This window comes from Oncorhynchus tshawytscha, linkage group LG06, assembly GCF_018296145.1.
Source record: "Oncorhynchus tshawytscha isolate Ot180627B linkage group LG06, Otsh_v2.0, whole genome shotgun sequence".
NCBI classification, from domain to species: Eukaryota; Metazoa; Chordata; class Actinopteri; order Salmoniformes; family Salmonidae; genus Oncorhynchus; species Oncorhynchus tshawytscha.
This window is the reverse complement of record NC_056434.1, coordinates 9,865,584-9,893,235: the sequence shown is the minus strand read 5'-3', so window position 1 is coordinate 9,893,235 and position 27,652 is coordinate 9,865,584. Positions and strand designations below refer to the sequence as shown.

General features: G+C 42.3%; 2 protein-coding genes across 2 annotated transcripts in view; both read left to right on the top strand.

Annotated features, from left to right (window-relative positions):
• Positions 1-27,652, top strand: part of LOC112237332 (receptor-type tyrosine-protein phosphatase S-like) — a 481,675-nt gene that overhangs the window by 384,073 nt on the left and 69,950 nt on the right.
• Positions 60-921, top strand: LOC112232052 (polyunsaturated fatty acid lipoxygenase ALOX15B-like; the record flags this gene model as incomplete). Its single annotated transcript, XM_042322950.1, is given in 1 exon segment — positions 60-921. A coding segment is annotated over 1 exon segment (180 nt), but the record flags the coding sequence as incomplete, so codon positions are not given.

Here is a 27,652-nt window from a genome sequence, read left to right as displayed (position 1 = left end):
TTAAAGTTAATATTATAGCTATCAATATTTTACTAACTTCGATTATTCTCCATATGCAGTTGGCTCTTGGCCAGTACCCAGAGGAGCACTTCAACGAGATACCACCCTGCACGATGATTCAGAAATTCCAGACGGAGCTGAAGGTCTTCAGCGAGACCGTCAATGCCAGAAACTCTGGACTACCAGTGCCATACACCTACATGGACCCTGCTTTGGTGGAGAACAGCGTGGCCATTTAGATAAGCCAAAGTCCTAGACCAGGGTCCAGTTCATTAGGAACTAATTGGAAGAAAACTGAGGAACTACCTTATTTTTGTTGTCCTTTGTTTAGCGCTTAAAAACATTTCGCATTGCGCCCTGATGAACACGACCCAATGATTCTGGAGGCATGCAATTGTAAACATTCTAAAATCTACAAAATGTATTGAGTATGTCAATTTTTGGAGCTTTGCTAAACTAATGTCCCACTTCAATCAGATAAAGGGAAATTGCACTATGGGTTCAGTCAGAATGTTATTGCTGTATCACGAGTGTTAACTGTGTTAAACCAACACCCACCGCCACATGGTGTCCCCCTCACAGGCAAAGAACTTGTTGATGTTATTATTACATTTGTATGTGTTAATATCTGTTAATAAATACAGTGTCTTTCTTACAGATTCATTTCTGGTGTCATATAACTACGGACTACAGGGACTCCTGGTGAAAATGAGTTCTCCTGCTAAATGACGTGACACTGAAATGTTGATTAATAGTAAAGAAGTGTCAGAATAATATGAGAGAACAATAGGTGTGACTCTCATTTTCAATTAAAAGCTAATAATTTTCTATCTCCAGTCTTCTTGTGATATTTGCCACATCTCATTTTGGTTGAAGCCTTGTCTACCTCATGTATTAATTAAAAATACATGTATAAAATGATGAAGTTATACTCTCATTTCCTGCTTGTTTTAAGTCAGTTATCATCCTGACCCGAACCAAACTGGTTCCAACAATGTAACCAGGCCATCTCAGTACAGGCTGGCTCAGTTCGGCCCAGTACACCTCAAAAGTGTTGGGTCCCTAACACCATGGGTGTTTCAAATTCTGACATAAATGACCACTTTGTTAGTGCTGATGCTGTTACACTTACTCAGTGTTAGGGAATGACATGTAGTGTTACAGTATTTGTTTTTTGTTTGTTTTAACACTGTAGCTTAAACCTCCCTGACCAAGGCCCTTCTCCCCCGATTGCTCAGTTTGGCTTTGCGGCCTGCTCGAGGAAGAGTCTAGGTGGTTCCAAACTTCTTCCATTTAAGAATGATGAGGCCACTGTGTTCTTGGGGACCTTCAATGTGATCTGTGTCTTGACACAATCCTGTCTCGGAGCTCTACGGACAATTCCTTCGACCTCATGGCTTGGTTTTTGCTCTGACATGCACTGTCAACTGTGGGACCTTTATATAGACATGTGTCTTTCCAAATCATGTTCAATCAATTGAATTGACCACAAGTGGACTCTATTCAACTTGTAGAAATCTCAAGGATGATCAATGGAAACAGGATGCACCCAAGCTCAATTTCGAGCCTCATAGCAAAGGGTCTGAATACTTATGCAAATAAGGAATTTCTCTTTTCATATATATATATATATATATATATATATATACTATTGCAGAAAATTATAAAAACCTGTTTTTGCATCGTCACTATGGGAAATTGTGAATAGATTCATGCGGATGTTGTTTTTTAAATACATTTTTGAATAAGGCTGTAACGTAACAGAATGTGGATAAAGTCAAAGGGTCTGAATACTTCCAAATGCACTGTATATACAGATGTTCCAGAAAGAGATGCATGAGGTGACATCCAGCTAATAAAACAGGTGCTTGATATTTGATTGAGATAAGAAATGTATTCCTGCATAGTCATGTTTGTGAAGGCAGAATGTCCCTCAACATCTTATCAAGGAAGTAATAGTTTTTTTAGGGTTGTAACAATATATTCCTCAACAGGACCCATAATCAGTCCCATGTTATTCGTAAATTAGCAAAGTCTCATACATTCCATAAGGTAATTAGTAATGTGCAAAAAAGTATTAGGCTATGAGTTATATTTGACTAGCAAAAATAACATATACAACACGTATACAACACAAAAGCATAGGTTTATATTAATTATAATTTCTGAGAGGGAGAGACTTCCCTTAACTTCCTTCTTTTATCAGATAGCGAGTTTTGCAATTGTTAACATAAATAAGATTCAACCTCACACTCTTTTCTACAGGTAACATTGGAAGCTGTTTTGAGAGGACAAATAATTTCACACTGACAAAAATAAAAACGGAAATTAGAACTACTCAAATTAACAGATCATCTTCTTGGAATAAATCATCAATTCTCTATGAATCCCACTCCAGAATTATACAAGAAACGACTGAATCTACACACCAAATTTGATTGGATGTCCACCAAAAAAAGCTGAACGTATGCTCATGTAATCTAGTGGTTCGCTACGACCCTGATTCCCACGTAGAAAATATGCCTTTCTACATGCTTCCTTTCCTACGCACTTCTCAGTAGTTGGTATTCAGACTTACCTTGTGCAGGTGCGTAAAGGGCTTTGCAGGCCTGGTTCCCTTGGGTTCTCAGAATAAAAAGTACATTTCAGTACATTTATTTTAAGCAATCTCTTTATCTCTCTGTTTCTAAGACCTGTAATATAACTTTTTGATGCTGGACCTGCACGAGCGTTTGGATTTGTATACCTAGGCCCGAACAAAAGTAGCTACTTGGACATAAATAATGGACATTATCGAACAAATCAACCATTTATTGTGGAACTAGGATTCCTGGGAGTGCATTCTGATGAAGATCATCAAAGGTAAGGGAATATTTATAATGTTATTTCTGATTTCTGTTTACTCCAACATGGCGGATAAAAAATCTTTCTGAGCGCCGTCTCAGATTAGTGCATGGTTTTTATTATTTCTGTAAAGTTTTTTTTTGAAATCTGACACAGTGGTTGCATTAAGGAGAGGTATATCTATAATTCCATGTGCATAACGTGTATTTTCATCTACATTTATGATGAGTATTTCTGTTGAATTGATGTGGCTATGCAAAATCACTGGATGTTTTTGGAACTAGTGAACTTAACGCGCCAATGTAAACTCAGATTTTTAAAAAATAAATATGAACTTTATCAAACAAAACATAAATGTATTGTGTAACATGAAGTCCTATGAGTGTCATCTGATTAAGATCATCAAAGGTTAATGATTCATTTGATTTCTATTTTAATTATGAGATTTCTGTTGTTTGAATTTGGCGCCCTGCACTTTCACTGGCTGTTGTCATATCGATCCCGTTAACGGGATTGCAGCCATAAGAGGTTTTAACGAAAGAAAGAAACTGCTGGCTTGATTCATTCAGAAAATTACCACATTCAGTTCGTCAACCCATGGTAATGTTGGTAAGAACAGTGTACAACAATAGGCTATACCTTCGTCTGTTGCCTGCACTAACCATTGTTACTAATGATACTCTAATGATACTCAGCAACAACCATAAGAGTCTTATCGGCTCTTAACCAACCATGCTATTTTTTTTTGTGTTGTTCGGAACTTGTTCTGTACATAATGTTGCTGCTACCGTCTCTTATGACCGAAAAGAGCTTCTGGACATCAGAACTGGGATTACTCACCTCAAATTGGACGAGGAGTTCTTCTTCAATGAGTCGGACACCAGGCATATACTACAGACACCCGACCAGGCCCAGATCCCACTGATTCGCTGGAAAATGAATTGGACGTACTGAGAGAACCTATATCCTACCAACAGGACATTAAAAACTGTAATATCTTATGTTTCATCGAGTAGTGGCTGAACGACAACATTAAGAACATACAGATGGCAGGTTATTCACTCTATCGGCAGGACAGAACAGCAGCCTTTGGTAAGACACGGGGCGGGGGCCTATGCATATTTGTAAACAATAGCTGGTGCACGATATTTAAGGAAGTCTCAAGGTTATGCTCGCCCGAGGTAGAGTATCTCATGATAAGCTGTAGACCACACTATCTACCTAGAGAGTTTTCATCTGTATTTTTCTTAGCTGTCTACATACCACCACCGACCGAGGCTGGCACTAAAACCACACTCGAAAAACGCTCATCCAGTGGCTGCGCTCCTAGTGGCCAGACACTTTAACGTAGGGAAACTTCAATCAGTTTTACCTTATTTCTATCAGCATGTTAAATGTGCAACGAGTGGGAAACCAATCTAGACCACCTTTACTCAACACACAGAGGTGCACATAGCTCTCCCTCGCCCTCCATTTGACAAATCTGACCATAACTCCATCCTCCTGATTCCTGCTTACAAGCAAAAAAGTGGTCAGCTGAAGCAGATGCTAAACTACAGGAACGTTTTCCTAGCACAGACTGGAATATGTTCCGGGATTCTTCCGATGGCATTGAGAAGTACACCACATCAGTCACTGTCTTTATCAATAAGTGCCTTCGAGGTCGTCGTCCCCACAGTGACTGTATGTACATACACCCAACCAGAATCCATGGATTACAGGCAACATTCCCACTGAGCTAAAGGGTAGAGCTGCTGCTTTCAAGGAGCGGAACCCGGAAGCTTATAAGAAATCTTGCTATGCCCTGCGACGAACCATCAAACAGGCAAAGAGTCAATCTAGGACTAAGATCAAATCGTACTACACCGGTTCCCGACGCTCATCGGATGTGGCAGGGCTTGCAAACTACTACAGACTACAAAGGGAAGCACAGCTTAGAGCTTGCCAGTGACACCGAAACATGCATGAGAGCATCAGCTGTTCCATCAGCTCTCCGCATCCAATGTGAGTAAGACCTTTAAACAGGTTAACATTCACAAGGCCGCTGGGCAGACGGATTACCATGACGTGTACTCCGAGCAGGTGCTGACCAACTGGCAAGTGTCTTCCTGACATTTTCAACCTCTCCCTGTCTGAGTCTGTAATACCAACATGTTTCAAGCAGACCACCATAGTCCCTGTGCCCAAGAACATGTAGGTAACCTGCCTAAATAACTACCGACCTGTAGCACTCACGTCTGTAGCCATGAAATGCTTTGAAAGGCTGGTCATGGCTCACATCAACCCCATTATCCCAGAAACCCTACACCCACTCCAATTTGCATACTGCACCAACAGATCCACAGATGACGCAATCTCTATTGCACGCCACACTGCCCTTTCCCACCTGGACAAAAGGAACACCTATGTGAGAATGCTATTCATTGACTACAGCTCAGCGTTCAACACCATAGTGCCCTCAAAGTTTATCACTAAGCTAAAGACCCTGGGACTAAACACCTCCCTCTGCAACTGGATCCCGGACTTCCTGATGGGCCACCCCCAGGTGGTGAGGGTAGGTAACAACACATTACGCCACGCTGATCCTCAACATGGGGGCCCCTCAGGGGTGCGTTCTCAGTCCCCTCCTGTACTACCTCTTCACTCATGATTGCACGGCCAGGCATGACTCCAACACCATCATTAAGTTTGCTGATGACACAACAGTGGTAGGCCTGATCACCAACAATAATGAGACAGCCTATAGGTTTGGTGCAAGGACAACCACCACTCCCTCAATGTGATCAAGACGAAGGAGAGGATTATGGACTACAGGAAAAGGAGAACTGAGAACGCCCCCATCCTCATTGACGGAGCTGTAGTGGAGCAGGTTGAGAGCTTCAAGTTCCTTGGCGTCCACATCACCAACAAACTAACATGGTCCAAGCACACCAAGACAGCCGTGAAGAGGGCTTGACAAAACCTATTCCCCCTCCGGAGACTGAAAATATTTTGCATGGGTCCCCAGATCCTCAAAAGGTTGTACAGCTGCATCATCGAGAGTATTCTGACCAGTTGTATCACCACCTGGTATGGCAACTGCTCAGCATCTGACCGTTAGGCACTACAGAGGGTAGTGTGAACGGCCCAGTACATCACTGGGGCCAAGCTTCCTGCCATCCAGGACCTATATAATAGGTGGTGTCAGAGGAAAGCCCATAAAATTGTCAGACTCCAGTCACCCAAGTTATAGACCGTTCTCTCTGCTATCACACGGCAAGCGGTACCAGAGCGCCAAGTCTAGGTCCAAAAGGCTCCTCAACAGCTTCAACCCCCAAACCATAAGGCTGCTGAACAATTAATAAAATTGCCACCTGGACAATTTACATTGACCCCCCTCCCCTCCCTTTTGTACACTGCTTCTACTTGTTGTTTGTTTGTTATTATGACAAGTCACTTCGCCCGCACCTACATATTACCTCAACTAGCCTGTACCCCTGCTCGGTACTGGTGCCCCCTGTATATAGCCTCGTTACGGTTATTCTTATTGTGTTACTTTTAATTATAATTTTTATTTTAGTCTACTAAATATTTTCTTAACTCTTCTTGAACTACACTGTTGGTTAAGGGCTTGTAAGTAATACTTTCACAGTAAAGTCTACACTTGTTGTATTCGGCGCCTGTGACAAAGTTTGATTTGAAATGCTTTTCTATTAAGAACAGTGTTTTGTACCTCTGATAGTGGCTGGCCCTGCACTTCATCACTATGGGCATCAATGGACCTGCCTCTCCAGACCAACCAAAGGCTCTGTCATTCACCGCCACTGAAAGCCTCTAAATGAGAATCTGAGCCATTCATTCAAAGAGACTAGGAAGTGGTCGATCAGGCGAAAACACTCTCCTCCAGAATGGTCCACTGGAGAGCATTAACCAAGACACCTGCACATGGTTTGGTTTTAAGGGTTTAAGGTTTTAGGGGATTACATATTTCAGGGTTTCTGGTCTACAGCAAGCTGAACAAATACAATCTGCTGTGTATCGTGAAATCTCCAGATCTCTCAGGAGGATTGTCAAATGGGTTTTTTGTTTTCCACAAGCAGCGTATATAAGATGGTGGAAGTGAAACACATTTCCTCCTCTGTTTTTCCTTGTAAACATCATCTCATATGTTGCACACTGTTGGAAGGTGTCAGAATAAATCCTCTGAAGTATACAATAACTTTGTCTGCCCTCCATACCATGAAGGATGCATAGGATAAAGAGAGGAGAATTAACAAACTACTCCTCCGTGTAATGATTACTGTAAGTGCTAACTGTCAGTAGCTGAAAAGTCCAAAATGGAGTTCCCTCACCAGAGTGGTGAAATCCTGCTGTGTGCCACTGGCATGATAAGCAGGATTCCCCTCAAGTCTTCTCATTATTCAGTAAATAGGCCTGGGCATGTCCTCAGTAAACACAGGACTGACTGCTCAGGTACCAAAAAAGTTGCGACCTCTTAACCCCAATGCTGACCTTCCTGACATGTCATACTTTCCCATTTCCAACAGAAAAAAAAACAAATCTTGCCATACGCCTCTGGCTGAAAAATGCGTCCCACTAGCGATGACCTGAGAATTCTGGTAGTCTCTTATTTGACAGTTGCACAAGAAAGGTGAAGCCATGTGTGTTCATCTCAGTCTAAACGATCTCCTCTTCCCCATCTCTCTCTCTCGTCATTCCTCGTTGTGTGCACAACTTTAAAAGGTGAGCCATGGGTTGTAAGCATTTCACTGTAAGGTCTACACCTGTTCGGTGCATGTAACAAATACAATTTGATTTTAATGATGGGGGCCACTGTTCTTGGGGACCCTCAAGGCTGCAGAAATGTGTTGGTACCCTTCCCCAGATCTGTTCCTTGTCACAATCCTGTCTCGGAGCTGTACGGACAACTATTTCTTCGACCTCATGGCTTGGTTTTTGCTCTGACATGCACTGCCATATGTGGGACCTTATATAGATGTGTGTGTGTATTGTGCCTTTCCAAATCATGTCCAATCAATTGAATTTACCACAAATGGACTCTAATCAAGTTGTAGACATCTCAAGGATTATCATTGGAAAAAGGGTAAACCAGAGCTCAATTTCAAGTCTCATAGCAAATACTTATATAAATAAGGTATTTCTGTTTTTTGTTTTTTTAATACTTACAAACATGTCTAAACCTGTTTTCGCTTTGTTGTTATGGGCTATTGTGTGTAGATTGAAGATTTTTGATTTAAACCATTTTAGAATAAGGCTGTAACATAACAACATGTGGAAGAAGTGGAGGGGTCTGAATACTTTCCCAATGCTCTGTCACTGACTTTAGTTTTATGGAACTGTAACCTTTAGTTCCAGTTTCAGCAGATGTGTGAATCAGGTTTAGAAAATGTTCTCCCCTCGGTGCATTCTAATTTCTACAGAACTGGTTGTGAGTCCGCTGTAGCAACTCCCATTGGCCCATGAATATATAGAGTTTAGAAGCCAGGGATGTATATCCAGAGCACACTTGATCTGATACTACGCACCAAGGTAAGGAAAGCATGATACTTGGTCAATTGAATTCTGCTGCACTCTCTGTGGATTTTAATGTGATAGTTCCTTATGAACAGGACACAGGAGGCTGCTTGACTGTACTTTTTTCAGTTCAACCCTGGATGTACAATAATTACATTGTAATTTATGTTTTCATGATAAACATGTTGTAGGGTAGATACACGAAGCATCATTTTCATCTTGTAAAAGACTACCAATATTTGGGCTGTTCCAACAAATGAAATGAATAATAATTTTTACTTTCTAAAGAGTACATGTTCAACTTAATCAACACATTTAAATAACAAAATGACTATAGTTAAGCGTCTTAGTAACAGGGTTGACAATTTCATCTTAAATTAGCCATACATCCCCTCATGACAGAAGGAATCGAAGCTTGTTTTGTGCATCAGAGCAGGGCAATTGAATGCAAGCTTCACGTGTTTTTGTTGTTGTGTGTTTTTTACATGTCTAGCCTGTCTATGTGTTCGGCTTGACCCGCACAGCTTTCTACCACAAAACATCAGCAAAAGGCCAAAAAGCAAAAACATGCTCACCTGCTTAGACACTATGATTTGACTAATAGATGTTCAATGTTTCTTTTAAAAATGTATTTTTTATATTAAGGAAGAGTTACAGTATTAAAATGAGAGTTCAGTTCACTTAACAGAGTTGATTTTAAAATGAGGAACAGCACTTTAGAAAGTCTTCACTCATTTTTAAAAGGGGGTCTATAATTAAAGGGCACTTCATTAAATATAACAGGCTTTTAAAATGCAATATTGGTGCACAATTTCTACTTAAGATATCAAAGGGACTTTTTGTGGAACGACCCATTTATTGTGGCAAACATTTAGTTGCAGTTGATCATCTTGAGTTGGCTCAAATTGTAACGCAGTATGTCTAACATGTTGTCTTGCTGTGTGTAGAATCATCATGGTGAAGTACACAGGGAAAGTGTTTACTGGTGAAATGCTGCTTGCCGGCACATTGAACAGTGTTTACTGGAGAAATGCTGCTTGCCGGCACATTGAACAGTGTTTACTGGAGAAATGCTGCTTGCCGGCACATTGAACAGTGTTTACTGGAGAAATGCTGCTTGCCGGCACATTGAACAGTGTTTACTGGAGAAATGCTGCTTGCCGGCACATTGAACAGTGTTTACTGGAGAAATGCTGCTTGCCGGCACATTGAACAGTGTTTACTGGAGAAATGCTGCTTGCCGGCACATTGAACAGTGTTTACTGGAGAAATGCCGCTTGCCGGCACATTGAACAGTGTTTACTGGTGAAATGCTGCTTGCCGGCACATTGAACAGTGTTTACTGGAGAAATGCTGCTTGCCGGCACATTGAACAGTGTTTACTGGAGAAATGCCGCTTGCCGGCACATTGAACAGTGTTTACTGGAGAAATGCTGCTTGCTGGCACATTGAACAGTGTTTACTGGAGAAATGCTGCTTGCCGGCACATTGAACAGTGTTTACTGGAGAAATGCTGCTTGCCGGCACATTGAACAGTGTTTACTGGAGAAATGCTGCTTGCCGGCACATTGAACAGTGTTTACCAATCTTTGTGTTGCATTGATTGGAAGCAATGAAATCACATTGAGAGGAGAAACAAAACACGTTTTCATAAATCTGACAGCCCACCTTGTCCTGTTTTTTTCAGTGTGGTGACTGGGTGTATTGACACAGTGTAATTAATAACATCACCATGCTCAAAGGGATATTCAATGTCAACTTTTTTTTTACCCATCTACCAATAGGTGCACCTCTTTGCGAGGCATTGAATACCTCCCTGGTCTTTGGTTATATCTGGGTTTGAAATTCACTGCTCGACTGAGTGACCTTACAATTATCTGTATGTGTGGGGTACATAGATGAGGTCGTCACTCAAAAATCATGTTTAAATACTATTATTACACACCCACAGTGAGTCCATGTCACTTATAATGTGACTTGTTAAGCACATTTGTACTCTTGAACTTGTTTAGGCTTGCCCTATAAAAGGTGTTGAATATAATATTGAGTCAAGACATTTCAGATTTTACATTTGAATTAATTTCTAATAATTTCTAAAACATAATGTCACTGACATTATGGGCCAGTGACACAATCGCAATTTAATCCCTTTTAAATTCAGGCTGTAACACAACAAAATGTGGAAAAAGTTGTATGGTACATCTTCATCTTGAAAAAGACTACGAATATTTACTGTGGCAAACATTTGGTTGCAGTTGATCGTCTTATGTGGTTCCATTGAGTTGGTTCTAGTTAAGTTGTAATGCTGTATGTCTAATATGTTGTCTTGCTGTGTGTAGAATTATTTGTCTTACAGAATCATCATGGTGAAGTACACAGTGAAAGTGTTTACTGGAGAAATGCTGCATGCCGGCACATTGAACAGTGTTTACGTCAAACTGGTCGGCACAAAGGGAGAAAGTAAACGTGTGTACATCCCTAAAACCGCCTACCAAGGATCTGTAAGTGAAAAAAGAAGTATGTTGTATTATACCACAATCCATCTGAGTGGGTGTCTAACAAAGTATTAAACCACCTGTACTGTAAAAATGGCCAAATTAAAGCTACATTCTGGTGTTCGAGAAACAACTACACAACCAGGCTCAACTTAGAGTCTAAGCTGATAGGATGTTTGTTTGCAGGATCATTATAACATTTAATCTATTTCTCTGTAGGTGATAGAACACACAGTGCTCAATCACTCCTCCTTGGGCAATCTGGAGTTTGTAGTGCTGGACACAGAGCTGTACGTCCTGCTCCGCTACATCAACGATGACCGGTTCTGCTCTAAAGTAGTGGTGACCACACCAGAGGGAGACACAGCCAGCTTCCCCTGTTACCACTGGATCTCAGGCTATGAGCGTCTGGTGTTCAGAGAGGCCACTGGTCAGTATGTTGGTATACAGTATAGATCATTGTGTAGTTTTAGTTTGGGGTAGAACTGCTGTGCCTATGACACATAGCTAAAGGTCAGATAGCTGAATGAAATTTGTAGTTTCAAAACTAATTTTATTTGTCACGTGCCGAATACAACCAGTGTAGACTGTGAAATGCTTACTTTCAAGCCCTTAACCAACAATGCCGATTTAAAGAAAATGAAGTAAATATCTGCTAAATAAACTAGACTAAGTAACACAAAAACAATAACGAGGCTATATGCAAGAGATACCAGTACCGAGTCAATGTACAGGTTAGTCGAGGTAATTGAGGTTACACTACTTACATGAAGGGTAAAGTGCATAGATAATGACCAGAGAATAGCAGCAGCGTATGTGAATGTATTAATAAGAATAAAGAGGGGTTTATTGCAAATAGTCTGGGTAGTCATAGTTTATTTTGAAGTGTGTGTTTTAGGAGCCATATTTATGGAATAATGGTCGATATACACAGTGAATTTCTTAAGATGTTGACCAATACATAAAAACATGAAGATGATCAACATTTCTGGTCTTTTGTACATAAGGTAAGCTAATATTCAATGAGACCTGCCAAAAGGCCATAGAGGAGAGAAAGAAGGAGATGCAGAGTCGCTGTGAGGTGTACCTGTGAGCTTTGTGGAAACATTATTAATTTGTAAAAATACAGTAACAACTTTAAACAACATCCAAATAAAAACATAACTTACACACAGATATATTGATGTGCGATTGTAATAAAAGTGCCAGCTGGCCTAGCGGTTAAGAGTGCTGAGCCAGTAACCGAAAGGTTGCTGGTTTGGATCACTAAGCTGACAAGTTGAAAAATCTGTTGAAATGCACTTGAGCAAGGCACTTAACCCTAATTGCTCTGGATAAGTGTGTCTGCTTAACAACATCATTTTTATATAAGCCCCCTCCCTTGAATGGTTTAGGCCTGGGTTCAAATACCATTGTAAATCTTTGAAATACTTTGAGCATTTAGTTTAGCCTGCCTGGAGTAGCAGGTGGGTGGGGTTTGCACTTAAAAAAGAATCAACCCAGGTCTGGTATGATAGTGTGTTGTGTAATAGTGAATGACAGGCTGTGTATCCCGTCTTGATTTACCATGTCTGTTCCCTTCAGCTGGAGTATATATGCCGAGGGTCTACCCCAAATAAAGAAATGTGACAGTGCTTCTGATCTCCCTGCTGAGGTCCGCTTCTCTTTCACCAAGGACTTGGAGTTCAAGTTCACAACAGCCAAAGCGTAAGTTAGAGCACTGGTTCCCAAACGTTTTTTTGCTTACTGTACTCCAATCACATTTAGCTCTGTGTGGAGTACACCTGAAGTACCCCCTTTGTGTGAATTTCACCTTTAGGCCTATTTTCTTATGGGTCTTCCCATGTATGAGCCAAGAACCCCCAGGGGTACTGTCGTGGAAATTATAATCAATGAGAAGAGACAAGGTCAATCGCCAATCAGGATATTACTTTATTCAAACATATGAATACAGGAGCAGGTCACACCACACACAAGAGAACAATGCGAGCGCTCTGCAATAATGAGGCTGGTCAATGACTCACCCGTAGGTGATTCGTTGAGAGCCCAGTTAGCAGAGGAATCATGGTTCTTATATCTGACACTAAAAATCATAAGCCACCTTGGGTTCTCTTGTGGTTATCCCCTAACCTGGCTTAGTCCTCCAGATGCAAGGATGATTAGACACAATAAGGGTTTGGTTCCACTCCTCCAGGCTCTCAATGTCGGTTACACCCACCACATCTTGTCTATGGAATGCAGGCTGAAATCAGTTGTCAGTTCAAGCTATCTCTAGTGACCACACACCCAGACTAGCTGCAGGGAGCTAGAGTGGAGACCATAAAAACACTGCATTAGTAGAACAGAAATGTCTTTTACTATTTGTTAAGTGTATAATTAAACTATTAATATAAAACAAATCTAGTAAATACATCAGTTTTCTCACATACCCCCTCTCAAGAAACTCAGTTTCTTCAAAACAGTCAATCGGAACAGAAAATGAAACAAATAATTTTTGATCACAAGTTTCATTACTGCAAATAGGACAGTCATCACGCTGGCACCATGCACAATGGTACCATGCACAATGGTAAGGGTCAGCATGATGGAAATAGCCATTTTCATCCGTATAGCACCATCTGTAGAAACGGAAATTAGCATATTTCGTTGGACAAATCCAGGTAGTGGTTCCCGGTTTCAGTAAAATGTCTTCCTTTTGGTGGTTAATGAACATGACCCAGGACAAGCATCACGATCCCACTATTTACAAGGTAACACGTATGGACTCTGTCCCATTAGCATAAACCTACTATAGTTCCTGAGTATTATCATTATCATCAAATCTAATTTCAGTAACGGATTAGGATCAGATTCACTCTCAGGATCAGAGTTCACCCTCTCCATTCACCAGGGCATGGTGAAAATGATGTCAACATCTGTAGTACACAACTTCTTTACACATGTCACAATCAGCATAACAATCAATCCATAATACATTCGTGGCCAAAAGTTTTGAGAATGCTTCAGTGTCTTCAGATATTTTGTCAGATGTTACTATGGAATACTGAAGTATAATTACAAGCATTTCACAAGTGCTTTTATTGATAATTACATGAAGTTGATGCAAAGAGTCAATATTTGCAGTGTTTGACCCTTCTTTGTCAAGACCTCTGCAATCCGCCCTGGCATGCTGTCAATTAATGATTTGGGGTGGGCATTCTATGTTTTGTTTTTCTATGATTTTGCATTTCTATGTTTTGGCCGGTTATGGTACTCAATCAGGTACAGCTGTCTATCGTTGTCTCTGATTGGGAACCATACTTAGGTAGCCCTTTTCCCTCCTTTCTTTGTGGGAAGTTGTCTTTGTTTGTGGCACTATAGCCCTTAAGCTTCACGGTCGTTTTGTATGGTTTATTGTTTTTGTCGGCGTCATCCGAAATAAAGGAATATGTACGCTCAGCACGCTGTGCTTTGGTCCTCTTCATTCAACGGCCGTGACAATTGGACTTCCATCAGTCCTGGAAAAAAGAATCCTACTCAAAACATGTCAGATATTACAGTGTTCCATTTAGTGAAAAAGACTCCTTCTAAAGTAAACAATCCCAGAGCCCCTTTCTGGTAATCTTATCATTTTAACCTGATGCATTAATTTAGTCAATATAAAACCTGTTGTAACAAATCTAGGACCTTCAAAAAGTTGGTGCTGTCTCATCAGCGTAATAGTAAAAACTAACTGCAATCCACTTCAATTACTTGACCATGTTCCATGTAATGGAAACAGATTATTGTTTTAGAATACATTAACTGCTTGCTTAAATCACTGGTGTTACCTAAACTACAGAATTCAGTAATAATAATAAGAAATTATCTCTGTATTCAACTTACCGTAGTCATACCTCTCTACCAAATTTTACCCACTTCGTCCCGTGCAGCCCGCTTGATTTCAACTGCAGCTAATCTATTTTTCCATCTCAAGACTCAATCATTACACCTTGTATTGAAACCTCAGCTTCTTCAAATGAATAATTATTGCATTATTAGAGCTATAGAAAAAACCCACTAAACATATTACCATTCACATACTATCAACACTCCTTATCAACGTCTTCATCACTGTCTCCCATCGTAAGGTTTAGAAAATAAAATATGATTCTCTCCTTAGTAGAAGGCAATGTCTACCCTAACAATATTACTCTATATTTTGAATACCAACCTCTGCTTCACACTTATTAGATGTCTATTATTATAAGATTAACATGTAGTGCGCATAATACATCAGCCAATTCCAAAGGGAAAAGATACATTTCGTTGGGATCTAAAATAGTTCACAAGACTCCCAGATGCAAGGCTGATTAGACACAATGAGGGATTGGTTCCACTCCTCCAGGCTCTCTGTTACACCCACCACATCTTGTCTATGGAATGAAGGCTGAAATCGTACTATTTGTTTAGTATATATTTGATCTATTAATATGAAACAAATCTAGTAAATACATAATTTCTCTCACAGTACATGGACCCCAGGTTGAGAATCATTAGGCAACACCAGGAAATGCATTTGATATGTCATAATGTATGTTGGCATGTCCCAAACATACATGTGAAAATATTTCCTTTTAAGTGAGATGTGATTCTTCTAGACATGTTAAGGTAATTGCAAGATCATGAGAAGAGGGGAATTTGTGAAGCATGGAATATGGCAATAATGCCAAGAATGACACCTCAGGCTAGGTTTGCCTAAATTATATATATTTTTTAAGATACTCAGATCATATCTAAAATTCTATATCTAACAAGCCATTCAGCCATTTAGCAGAAATTGTATATATGTTATGTACACTGAACAAAAACATAAACATGTAAAGTGTTGGTTTCATGAGCTGAAAAAGATTCCAGAAATGTTCCTTATGCACGAAAAGCTTATTTCTCTCAGATTTTGTGCACAAATTAGTTTAATCCATCCACCTGACAGGTGTGGCAGAACAAGAAGCTGATTAAACAGCATGATCCTTACACAGGTGCACCTTGTGCTGGGGACAATAAAAGGCCACTCTAAAATGTGCCGTTTTGTCACAAAACAGTTGAGGGACTACCATGCTGCAACTACCATGCTGACTGCAAGAATGTCCACCAGAGCTTTTACCAGAGAAATGAATGTTAATTTCTCTACCATAAGTAGCCTTCAACGTCGTCGTTTTAAGAGAATTTGGCAGTATGTCCAACCGGCTTCACAACTGCAGACCAAGTGTTACCACGCCAGACAAGGAACTCCACATCCAGCTTCGTCACCTACGGGATCTTGTTGTTTACACAACCAAATCATTTCTGTACAAACTGTCAGAAACAGTCTCAGGGAAGCTCAACTGCGTGCTTGTCGTCCTCACCTTTCTTGACCTGACAGCAGTTTGGCGTCATAACCGATTTCAGTGGGCAAATGCTCACCTTTGATGGCCCCTTGCATGCTGGAGAAGTGTGCTCTTTTCTTTGTGGATGAATCCCGGTTTGAACTGTACCGGGCAGATGGCAGACTGTGTTTGGTGTCGTGTGAGCGTGCAGGTGGGTGCCCCATTGTGGGTTATGGTATGAGAAGCCATAAGCTACGGATAACGAACACAATTGCATTTTTGCATCAGGGTCCAGAGTAACATCAAGGTCCTTCACAGTTTTATTTGAGACGACTGTACAACCATTGAGATTAATTATCAGATTCAACAGAATCGGATTCAACAGATTCAACAGAAGATCTCTTTGTTTCTTGGGACCTAGAACAAGCATCTCTGTTTTGTCAAAGTTTAAAAGTAGAAAGTTTGCAGCCATCCACTTCCTAGTAACCGAAAGGTTGCAAGTTAGAATCCCCGAGCTGACAAGGTACAAATCTGTTGTTCTGCCCCTGAACAGACAGTTAACCCACTGTTCCTAGGCCGTCATTGAAAAAAAGAATTTGTTCTTAACTGACTTGCCTAGTAAAATAAAGGTAAAATAAAAATGTCTGAAACACAGGCTTCCAGTGAGGGCAATTTTGGGGCTTCACCATGTTTCATCGAAATGTATGTGTTATCCACATAGCAGTGAAAGTTAACATTATGTTTTCGAATGACATCCCCAAGACATCCCCAATGACATCCCCAAACGGAACCTTGAGGAACACCGAAATTTACAGTTGAGAGGACAAACCATCCACAGAGACAAACTGATATCTTTCTGACAGATAAGATCTAAACCAGGCCAGAACTTGTCCGTGTAGACCAATTTGGGTTTCCAATCTCTCCAAAAGAATGTGGTGATCGATGGTATCAAATGCAGCACTAAGGTCTAGGAGCACGCGAACAGATGCAGAGCCTCAGTCTGATGCCATTAAAAGGTCATTTACCACCTTCACAAGTGCAGTCTCAGTGCTATGATGGGGTCTAAAACCAGACTGAAGCATTTCGTATACATTGTTTGTCTTCAGGAAGACAGCTTTTTCAAAAAATTTTGAGAGGAATGGGAGATTCGATATAGGCCGATAGTTTTGTTATATTTTCTGGGACAAGGTTTGTCTTTACTGCCACTTTTAGTGAGTTAAAAAAAAGTGATTGAGTAGGCTGCATAGATTTCATGACTAGAAGCTCAAAAGACGAAAATGCCGTTTTTTGTTTGGTCAATTGAAATTTGCTATCGTAAATGTTAGCAACACCTCCGCCTTTGCGGGATGCACAGGGGAGATGATCACTAGTGTAACCAGGAGGTGAGGCCTCATTTAACACAGTAAATTCATCAGGCTTAAGCCATGTTTCAGTCAGGCCAATCACATCAAGATTATGATCAGTGATTAGTTCATTGACTGCCTTGGAAGTGAGGGATCTAACATTAACTAGCCCTATTTTGAGAAGTGAGGTATCACAATCTCTTTCAATAATGGCAGGAATTCCAGCGAGATTGCTAAGGCGAACACCGCCATGTTTAGTTTTGCCCAACTTAGGTCGAGGCACAGACACGGTCTCTGTCTCAATGGGGATAGCTGAGCTGACTACACTGACTGTGCTAGTGGCAGACTCCACTAAGCTGGCAGGCTGGCTAACAGCCTTGCTGCCTGGCCTGCACCCTATTTCATTGTGGAGCTAGGGGAGTTAGAGCCCTGTCTATGTTCGTAGATAAGATGAGAGCAACCCTCCAGCTAGGATGGAGTCCGTCACTCCTCAACAGGCCAGGCTTGGTCCTGTTTGTGGGTGAGTCCCAGAAAGAGGGCCAATTATCTACAAAATCTATCTTTTGGGAGGGGCAGAAAACAGTTTTCAACCAGCGATTAAGTTGTGAGACTCTGCTGTAGAGCTCATCACTCTCCCTAACTGGGAGGGGGCCAGAGACAATTACTCGATGCCGGCATCTTTCTAGCTGATTTACACGCTGAAGCTGACTGTTTCATCCTAACATCGTTGGTGCCGACGTGGATAACAATATCCCTATACTCTCTACACTCGCCAGTTTTAGCTTTAGCCAGCACCATCTTCAGATTAGCCTTAACGTCGGTAGCCCTGCCCCCGGGTAAACAGTGTATGATCGCTGGATGATTAGTTTTAAGTCTAATACTGCGGGTAATGGAGTCGCCAATGACTAGAGTTTTCAATTAGTCAGAGCTAATGGTGGGAAGCTTCGGCGTCTCAGAACCCGTAACGGGAGGAGTAGAGACCATAGAAGGCTCGGCCTCTGACTCCGACTCGCTGCTTAATGGGGAGAAACTGTTGAAATTCTGTCAGCTGAATGAGAGACACCGGTTGAGCATTCCTACAGAATTTCCCTCCAGAAACCATGAGAAAGTTGTCCGGCTGCGGGGACTGTGCGAGGGGATTTATACTACTATTTGTACTTACGCTGTTTCATTCTTTCCTACACTGAAATTACCCTTGCCTAACGATTGATTCTGAAGCTGGGCTTGCAGCACAGCTATCCTCGCCGTGAGGTTGATCATTCTCCTGTATGTTATGAGTACAGCGACTGCAATAAGAAGGCATCATGTTAATGTTACTACTTCGGCTGGTGGAAGTCCTGATGAGCCACGTCCAGGCAGTCAGAAAGCGCCCGGAGCGAAAAAGTTAAATGGGAAAAAAAGTTGAGTGAGGGAAAAACAAAAAATATAAACGTAATTAAAAAGTAAAAACCATAAAGTTGTCAGGTAGCAAAGTAAGGTTAGCAACAAAATGCACAGCAGCACGTAAACAATTCTGCAAGTAAGACATTAAGGTTAGTCAATCTGGAACATTTCAAGAACTTTGAACGTTTCTTCAGGTGCAGTTGCAAAACCCATTAAGCACTATAATGAAACTGGCTCTCATGAGGACTGCCACAGGAATGGAAGACCCAGAGTTACCTCTGCTGCAGAGGATATGTTCATTAGAGTTACCAGCCTCAGAAACTGCAGCCCAAAAAATGCTTCAGAGTTCAAATAACAGACACATCTCAAAATCAACTGTTCAGAGGAGACTGTGTGAATCAGGCCTTCGTGGTTGAATTGCTGAAAAGAAACCACTACTAAAGGACGCCAATAAGAAGACTTGCTTGGGCCAAGAAACTCAAGTAATGGTTATTAGACCATTGGAAATCTGTCCTTTGGTACGATGAGTCCAAATTTGAGATTTTTGGTTCCAACCGCGGTTTCTTTGTGAGACGCAGAGTAGGTGAACGGATGCATTTGTTCCCACCGTGAAGCATGGAGCAGGAGGTTTGATGATGTGGGGGTGCTTTGCTGCTGACACTGTCTGTGATTTATTTAGAATTCAAGGCACACTTAACCAGCATGGCTCCAACAGCATTCTGCAGCAATACACCAACCCATCTGGTTAGTGGTTTGTGGGAATATCATTTGTTTTTCAACAGTACAATGACCCAACACACCACCAGGCTGTGTAAGGACTATTTGAACAAGAAAGAGAATGATGGAGTGCTGCATCAGATGACCTGGCCTCCACAATCACCTACCTCACCAGAATTGAGAAGGTTTGGGATGAGTTGGACCACAGAGTGAATGAAAAGCAGCCAGCAAGTGCTCAGCATATGTGGGAACTCCTTCAAGACTGTTGTAAAAGCATTTTCCAGGTGAAGCTGGTTGAGAGAATGCCAAGAGTGTTGCAAAGCTCTCATAAAGGCAAAAGGTGGCAACTTTGAAGAATCTCAAATCTCAAATATATTTTGATTTGTTTAGCACCTTTTTTTGGTTTCTGCATGATTCCGTATGTGTTTTCATAGTTTTTATGTCTACACTATTATTCTACAATGTAGAAAATATTACAATTAAGAGGAACCCTTGAATGAGTAGGTGTGCCTAAACTTTTGACTGGTACTGTAGATTTGAAGAGAAAGCTGAATTCTATCTATCCATTGATGTAAATAAATCCTAATTCCCAGTTTGCCCACTAGACAGCGGTAAAGATCACATGACGTCTCCTGGAAAATTTAAACTAGTTGCATCTGGTTTGGGTCGTGAGTCACTATGCCAAAATTGCTGAACAGATTTTCAAGGTTGAAAACTTAAAATGACCTTAGCAATCAGGGCTTTGAAGTTACTGATATATATATTATATATATATATATTGAAAGACAGGTGAAGAAACTTCAAACTTGTTTTCCTATTCACTTATCCTATTGTACACGATGAGCTAGCTAAACGGAGCATGTGGAGGATGCATATAAGGTAATGTGGATGGATTAGAAAATGCATTGCTTTACAATGACCATCACGGTGTACCCTTTCCATTCATACTAAATACTTTTTGTGACTTGATCTACATTGCATACTCTATGAGAATGTCCATAGTGCATGATTTATGGCCTTAATGGAGTGGGGGATCTTATGACATTGCAAGCAGCAAGATTTGAGTTTGATTTCTGAAAAGACATCGCTTATAGCTTTCAAATGATAGGTCACTATCTATTTTCTGATTATTCTGATTATTCTCAAACTCACCGGGCCAAAACAACTGCTCAGAGTTGACCTGGATAACATGACCTTTATGAATTATGAAGCCTTTAAGTGCTATATGTGCTTGTTTTTTATTAACTAAATGCTTCATAATTCACAAAGTGATGATAGCTGAAGATGATCTCATAGAACAAAATGTATAAGATCTCCTAAGCCTGTGTTTACAACAGGACTTTTCTTTCTGAATTTATACAAAACCCTATAAAAAAACATTAATTTCCAAATAGGCTTTGGCCAATGAGCCATGGCAGAGTTAGTGCATACAAAATAAGTATCTCATAAGAGGTCTATGCCAATGCTAGCAAGCCTGCCTAGCTGTGCCTATCTCCATCATGTGTGGATAACATGACTCCAGTAATAACTAAAAGTACAACAATATCCAGTAATGTTTTACCACAAGGAAAAGGCGCTTGCTAGCATGAGTTAACTGGCTATCTAGCTAGCATGAGCTAACTGCCTGTACTTGAGTAGCCATCACAGTCAGAAAAGGTGAGGAACTCATGGAAATTAAATAGGAAGTAGTTACCTATTTCTAACTATTTTCGAATACAAAGATGAAAAAAATAATATCCTCACTCTTCTCATTAACAGCAAATGATTGCATCTTATAATTCTATTTACCTGTTTTGTTTGTTATGAATAAGCGTGTCATCATATCCCCACTGGAAACTTTGCGTACGGATGGTCTAAAGCAGTGGTTCCCAAACGTTTTATAGTCCCCTTCAAACATTCAACCTCCAGCTGCATACCCACTCCAGCACCAGAGTCAGAGAAACTCTCAAATGTTGTTTTTTGCCATCATTGTAAGCCTGCCACACACACACTATACCACTTATTATACATAAGAATGAGTTTGAGTTGTCGCAACTCGGCTCGTGGGAAGCGACAAAGAGCAATTATAGGACCAAATAATAATCATTAATTCAGCTCTTTATTTAACCGTCTTACATATAAAACTTTATTTGTTCATCAAAAATTGTGAATAAGTCACCTTAGGTTAATGAGATCGGTGTGCTTGAAAGGATGCACATAACTCTGCAATGTTGGGTTGTATTGGAGAGAGTGTCAGTCTTAAATCATTTTCCACACACAGTGTACAGTGTACACACAGCCTGTATTTAGTTTTCATGCTAGTGAGGGCAGAGAATCCACTCTCACATAGGTACGTGGTTGCAAAGGCCATCAGTGTCTTAACAGCGGGATTTGTCAAGGCAGGAAATCTGGCAGTGGCTTCTGATTAAATTCCATTTTCACAGAACCGCTTGTTGCAATTTTGATGAGGCTCTCTTGTTCAGATATCGGTAAATGGACTGGAGGCAGGGCATGAAAGTGGGTGGATACGATCCACCTCCCTCTTCTCCTCCCTTTTTTTCCTCTTGCAATACCCTATTATAAAAGCCCTAATCCTCACCTTAACTAATTCCCACCACTCTAACACCCCCTCGCACATGGACCTGAGGCCTTCAAGCCTACAAAAGAAACCAAAAAAAACGTCAACAAAAGCCTGCTCCTCCAGCACATCCCGATCTAACTTCCAGTACCCCTTACCAAAGAGGCAGACTGGCGACCCCACCTGCAGGAGCACCCCGTCGTGATCCGAAAAGAAAACAGGCAACAGCCGCCCAGACAACTTACCCAAAGACCTGGGTACAAAAATATAGTCGAGCCTCCACGCAACCCCCCTGGAGTTGCGCCATGTAGGACCGGCCATTTTCGGAGTAGTGTGCAGGCCACCATCAACCAGACCATGGCAAGCCATTAGCCCGGTGATGGCGCCTGCACTGCATTCCCCCCCTATTCCTAAATCTGTATTAAAATCCCCCCTATCACTAATTTCCTATTTGTGACACATAGGGGCGCCAGACAGTCCACCATCTCCCTCCTGTCTGCCACCACCTGTGGCCCATACACCACCACTAATCTAAATTTACAATCCCTTATTGTGACATCCACCCCTATAACCCTCCCCTGCATCACCACAAAAGAACCCTCCACTTTTACCTCCCTGTGCCCACACAAAATCCCTACCCCCGATGAGTGCACCCCCCCAATACCCCAAACCGACTCCCCCTTGTCCCATTCCCTCTTAAACCTACTAACATCCCCTCCATCCCTCAGGTGAACCTCCTGTAAAAAACAAAAATCAAACCCCACACCATCCAAATAACTAAAAACCACCCTCCTCTTAACAAAATCCCTTAAACCCCTTACATTTAAACTAACAAAAGTAAAATTAGACCCCATGAAAGAATAAAATTAAAACATGTAATACACTCAAATACTAAACCCAGACAGAAAAAAAACAAAAACAGGAGACTCACCCGATGCTCCCCTGCTCCATATCTACCTGTGAAAACACCATCCGTACTCCCGACGTCCCCCCCTCTTCCTCCATCTCACCAACCCAGGATGCAGGAATAGTGTTTGGCTCCGGGGTGCACTGCACCCTGGGTCTACCCCCACACTCCTCCCCCTCCCCAGTGCTGCAGCTGGTTTGGAAAAAAATAGGGGAGGCTGAGTCCCCAAACAAAAAACTCCCCACCTCCTCCTGTACCCAGTCCTGAGTCTTGTTAGGTGTGACCCCACCCAACAGAAGTTGAGGGCCTGGGGAAACCAGCAGCAACCCAGAGGTTTCTCCCACCCCCATCTTGACCATCCCCTCCCTCTCACTGTCGGCCAAGCGCACCCTCCTCTTCATTCTCATTCTCTTCTTTGGTGATGGCGGCAGTGGAGAGATACCACCACCCCGACAGCTCCTCCACCATACCCCTCATCTCTTCCACCAGGGCACTTTCCCCCCACTCCACTTGCTCTTCCACAGTCTCCTTCTCCACCACCCCTCCCTCGCTTTCTTCTCTCTCATGCTCCTCCACTCGCTTGCCTTCTTCCGCCGCTTTTCCTGGTTCTCCTACTCTCGTGCCTTCCCTCTTCCATCCGCCGCTTCTTGCTCCTCCTCCTTCCTTGCGGCCTTCCCCTCTGGACCTGTACTCTGGTCATCAGGCGTGCTTCCTTCCCCTCCTCTTCTTCCCCCATCCCCCGCTCCTGCTCCCCCCCCAGCCATAGACGCGTATGACCTCTGACGAGCTGGGCACCCCCGCCACAGGTGTGCTAACGAGCCACACCCGTGGCACGCCTTAGGCTCGTCACAATCCTTCGCCTCGTGTTCCTCAGATCCACAAAATCTGCATTTTCTTGCGCTGCACGAGGCGAAGATGTGGCCATAGGCCATACAGCGCCTGCAAAATGGAGGCTGACGTGCATAAAACAACGTCCCCCTGTCAGCCCCCAGGGAGAACATAGCAGGAGGATGGAGGTAGCCACCATGTCCCTTTGGGTCCTCCCTGAGGAGGGCCTGGAAGCCTCTCCTCCCATTCCAAAACCCAAGGGAGTCTTTGAGGTGCCTTGCTGAGGAGACGTTATCCATGTATCTCCCCAGAAAGGCCCTCACCTCTTCGTCCTTAACGTATGGGTTGTAAATGTTGACAGTTACAACCCTAAAGTTGTTCCTCGCCAGGCTTGTTATTTCATAGTGGCTCATCGGCCTCTCACCTCGCACTGCTCTTGCCCTTCTCAGGATATCATCGTGTTTCTCCTCTGTATGTAGTGCCACGTCGTATGCTCCCTCCAACGGGTTGCCTTGGAAACAAAACACGTCCTTCACCGTCAGCTTTAGAATCCCCATCAATATTGTCCTTCCAAAAGTTTCCCGTCCTAAAGGCTCCAACTCTTTTTCCTTCCAAGCAAACCGAATCGTGTTGGCCAGCCCAATCCCAGGGACCGACCGTGTTGATGGATTTTGCACCATCTCCGCAAGGAGAATGGCGCACCCAGCTCATGTTCTCTTCTCTTCCAAAACAAGGAAAAAAGAAAAACCAAAGTGACTGAGCCTATACTGGTGCAAACTAACACAGAGACAGGAACAATCACCCACAAAACCCAACACAAAACAGGCTACCTAAATATGGTTCCCAATCAGAGACAATGACTAACACCTGCCTCTGATTGAGAACCATATCAGGCCCAAACACAGAAACAGACAAACAAGACATCCAACATAGAATGCCCACTCAGATCACACCCTGACCAAACAAAACATAGAACATACAAAGCAAACTATGGTCAGGTGTGACAAATTTGGGAACAAATTTGTTTACATCCCTGCTAATGAGCATTTCTCTTTGGCCAAGATGATCCCTTACAGGTGTGACAAATCAAGAAGCTGATTATTAAACAGCATGATCATTACACAGGTGCACCCGTGCTGGGGACAATAAAAGGCCACTCTAAAATGTGCAGTTTTGTCAAACAACACAATGCCACGTCTCAAGTTTTGAGGGAGCTTACAATCGGCACACTGACTGCAGGAATGTCCACCAGAGCTGTTCCAGAGAATTGAATGTTAATTTCTCTACCATAAGCTGCCTCCAATGTGGTTTTGGAGATTTGGCAGTACGTCCAACTGGCCTTACAACCACAGACCATGTATAACCCCACCAGCCAAGGACCTCCACATCTTGCTTATTCACATGCGGGATTGAGCTTAAGGAGGCTCAATTAACCTGTGAACAAAATGTATTGCTCATGTAAAAATCATGGCGGATTTCAAGCTTAATGTGGTGTTTTTGACATATCTGGTTTCGTGACACCAGATATGAAAATCAAGTTCAGAATGCTGTAACTTCCTTTGTGTTTCTCCATCTCCATCTACAAACCAGCCCTTCACAATAACCATAAGACCCTGTTTCTCTGGAAAATGTACAGACAGTTTGATTTCTGTATTAGAACATCTTTCTCAAAACCCGGTCCTGTACGTTTAGCAAACCTGACAGGTTGGGCGGCAGCGTAGCCTAGTGGTTAGAGCTTTGGACTAGTAACCGAAAGGTTGCAAGTTCAAATCCCAGAGCTGACAAGGTACAAAATCTGTCGTTCTGCCCCTGAACAGGCAGTTAACCCACTGTTATTGCCGTCATTGAAAATAAGAATTTGTTCTTAACTGACTTGCCTAGTAAAATGACTTGCCTAGTAAAAGGTAAAATAAATCAAATTTGTCCACTGTCCTTCTCCTGACATCACTGTCCTCAAGTATAATGTTGTTCATCATCTCCCGAGTGGCACAGCGGTTTAAGGCACTGCATCTCAGTGCAAGAGGCGTCACTACAAACACTTCTCGGTCTAAAGCCTTGGCTGACATTTCCCTGTCATCTCTGTCTACGCCCAGTATCTTTGTCACACACCCCCCTATCCTTCTCTCTTCTCCTTACTCCCTATTCATGTTTTCCTCTCTCCCTCCCTCTCTCCTTGTCTATCAGTCGTCAATCTTCCGTCGCCAATCTCCAGTCCATCAAAAGGCTCACATTTCAAAGGACCTAATCTCCGGCGCTGCCTGGTGATCCCGTAGTTTGGTGCAGGCAGACTATACTTAGAACCCCCACCCACTTTGTACATTGGACAGAGCAAAATCTCACTGGGGTTCCAACACACCCACACACCCCTTGGCACAGACGTCAGTTCAATGTCTAGTTTTGTTATACATTTGATTGAGTTGTCAAATAACGTGAATTCGACATGAAATCAACAGAAAAATGTCACCATGTCATTGGATTTAGGTTAACAATGAAAAAAGACGAAATACCTAAATACGATGATGACTTTTTGCAAATCCGATCAGTTTTTCATAGATTTTTATTTGGGTTGAATTTATGTGGAAACAACATTGATTCAACCAGTTTTTGCCCAGTGGACAGACACACAACTTCCACTATCTGAACCCTTCTCCTTTATCACATGCTTTATTGTAGGGCTCATTCTCCCGGCACTGGCCCGGTAATGGCAGGGAAAATTAGCATTATGGCCCTTTCATGTTATTTGTCTCTTTTCCTTCCAGTACATTCCGTCGTCCTCCGCCTCTCTCCTCTCAGACTCCTCCACCGCTCCATTGATAAGAAAGAGAAACGTTGTTACAGCGTCTCTCTCTCTCTATCCCACACACATTCTACATGTTATTGTGTCCTCTTCTCCTTTCATCCATCATTTCATTAAATTAAATGTCATTATCTCTTCACTCCGAGAAGTTCATTTTAACTGACATTTTAGCAGGGCGGCAAACATTTGCGAACAACCCCATTAGCTAATGAGCGTACTCCAGTACACTTGAAGGGCCCTCCAGTACAACCCAATGGAGCATAATGTCCTAAAGCCCATGCCTGCACATTGACCCCAGCCTTGGGATAGCATGAAATCTGTTTTAGATTATAATTCAGATGCTGAACTAGGCTAAGTGTGTGTGTGTGTGTGTGTGTGTGTGTGTGTGTGTGTGTGTGTGTGTGTGTGCGTGCGTGTGTGGCTCTGGTGTCTCTGGTCACAAGATGACCGAGCTGGCGCCCTCTCGTCATTATCTTAAGGTTTGTGCTCCAGGTCCGTCTCCAGACTTGCCTGGCTAGTGAAGTACAACTTAGTGGATATCTGTCGTCTCCCCCCTCCAAACCCACCCCACCACCCATCTATAGCTGTTAGCTCTCTCTCTATCTATCTCTCTCTGTCTCTCTCTTTTCCTCGCTGTCTTTATTTCTCTCTCTTGCTCTCTTCTCCAAATCCCAGAAGTCTGGGCTCTCGCTTTGCCAGTTCCTGGGGAATAACATTTTCTTCCTACCAGGCCCTCTGTAGGGAGGCGGACTCTCTCTGCCAGGCCTGCAGGAGAATACCCTGCTCTTCCTACCAGGCCCTCTGTAGGGAGGCGGACTCTCTCTGCCAGGCCTGCAGGAGAATACCCTGCTCTTCCTACCAGGCCCTCTGTAGTGAGGCGGACCTCCTCTACCAGGCCTGCAGGAGAATACCCTGCCTTGCTCACACACATAGCTTACATCCG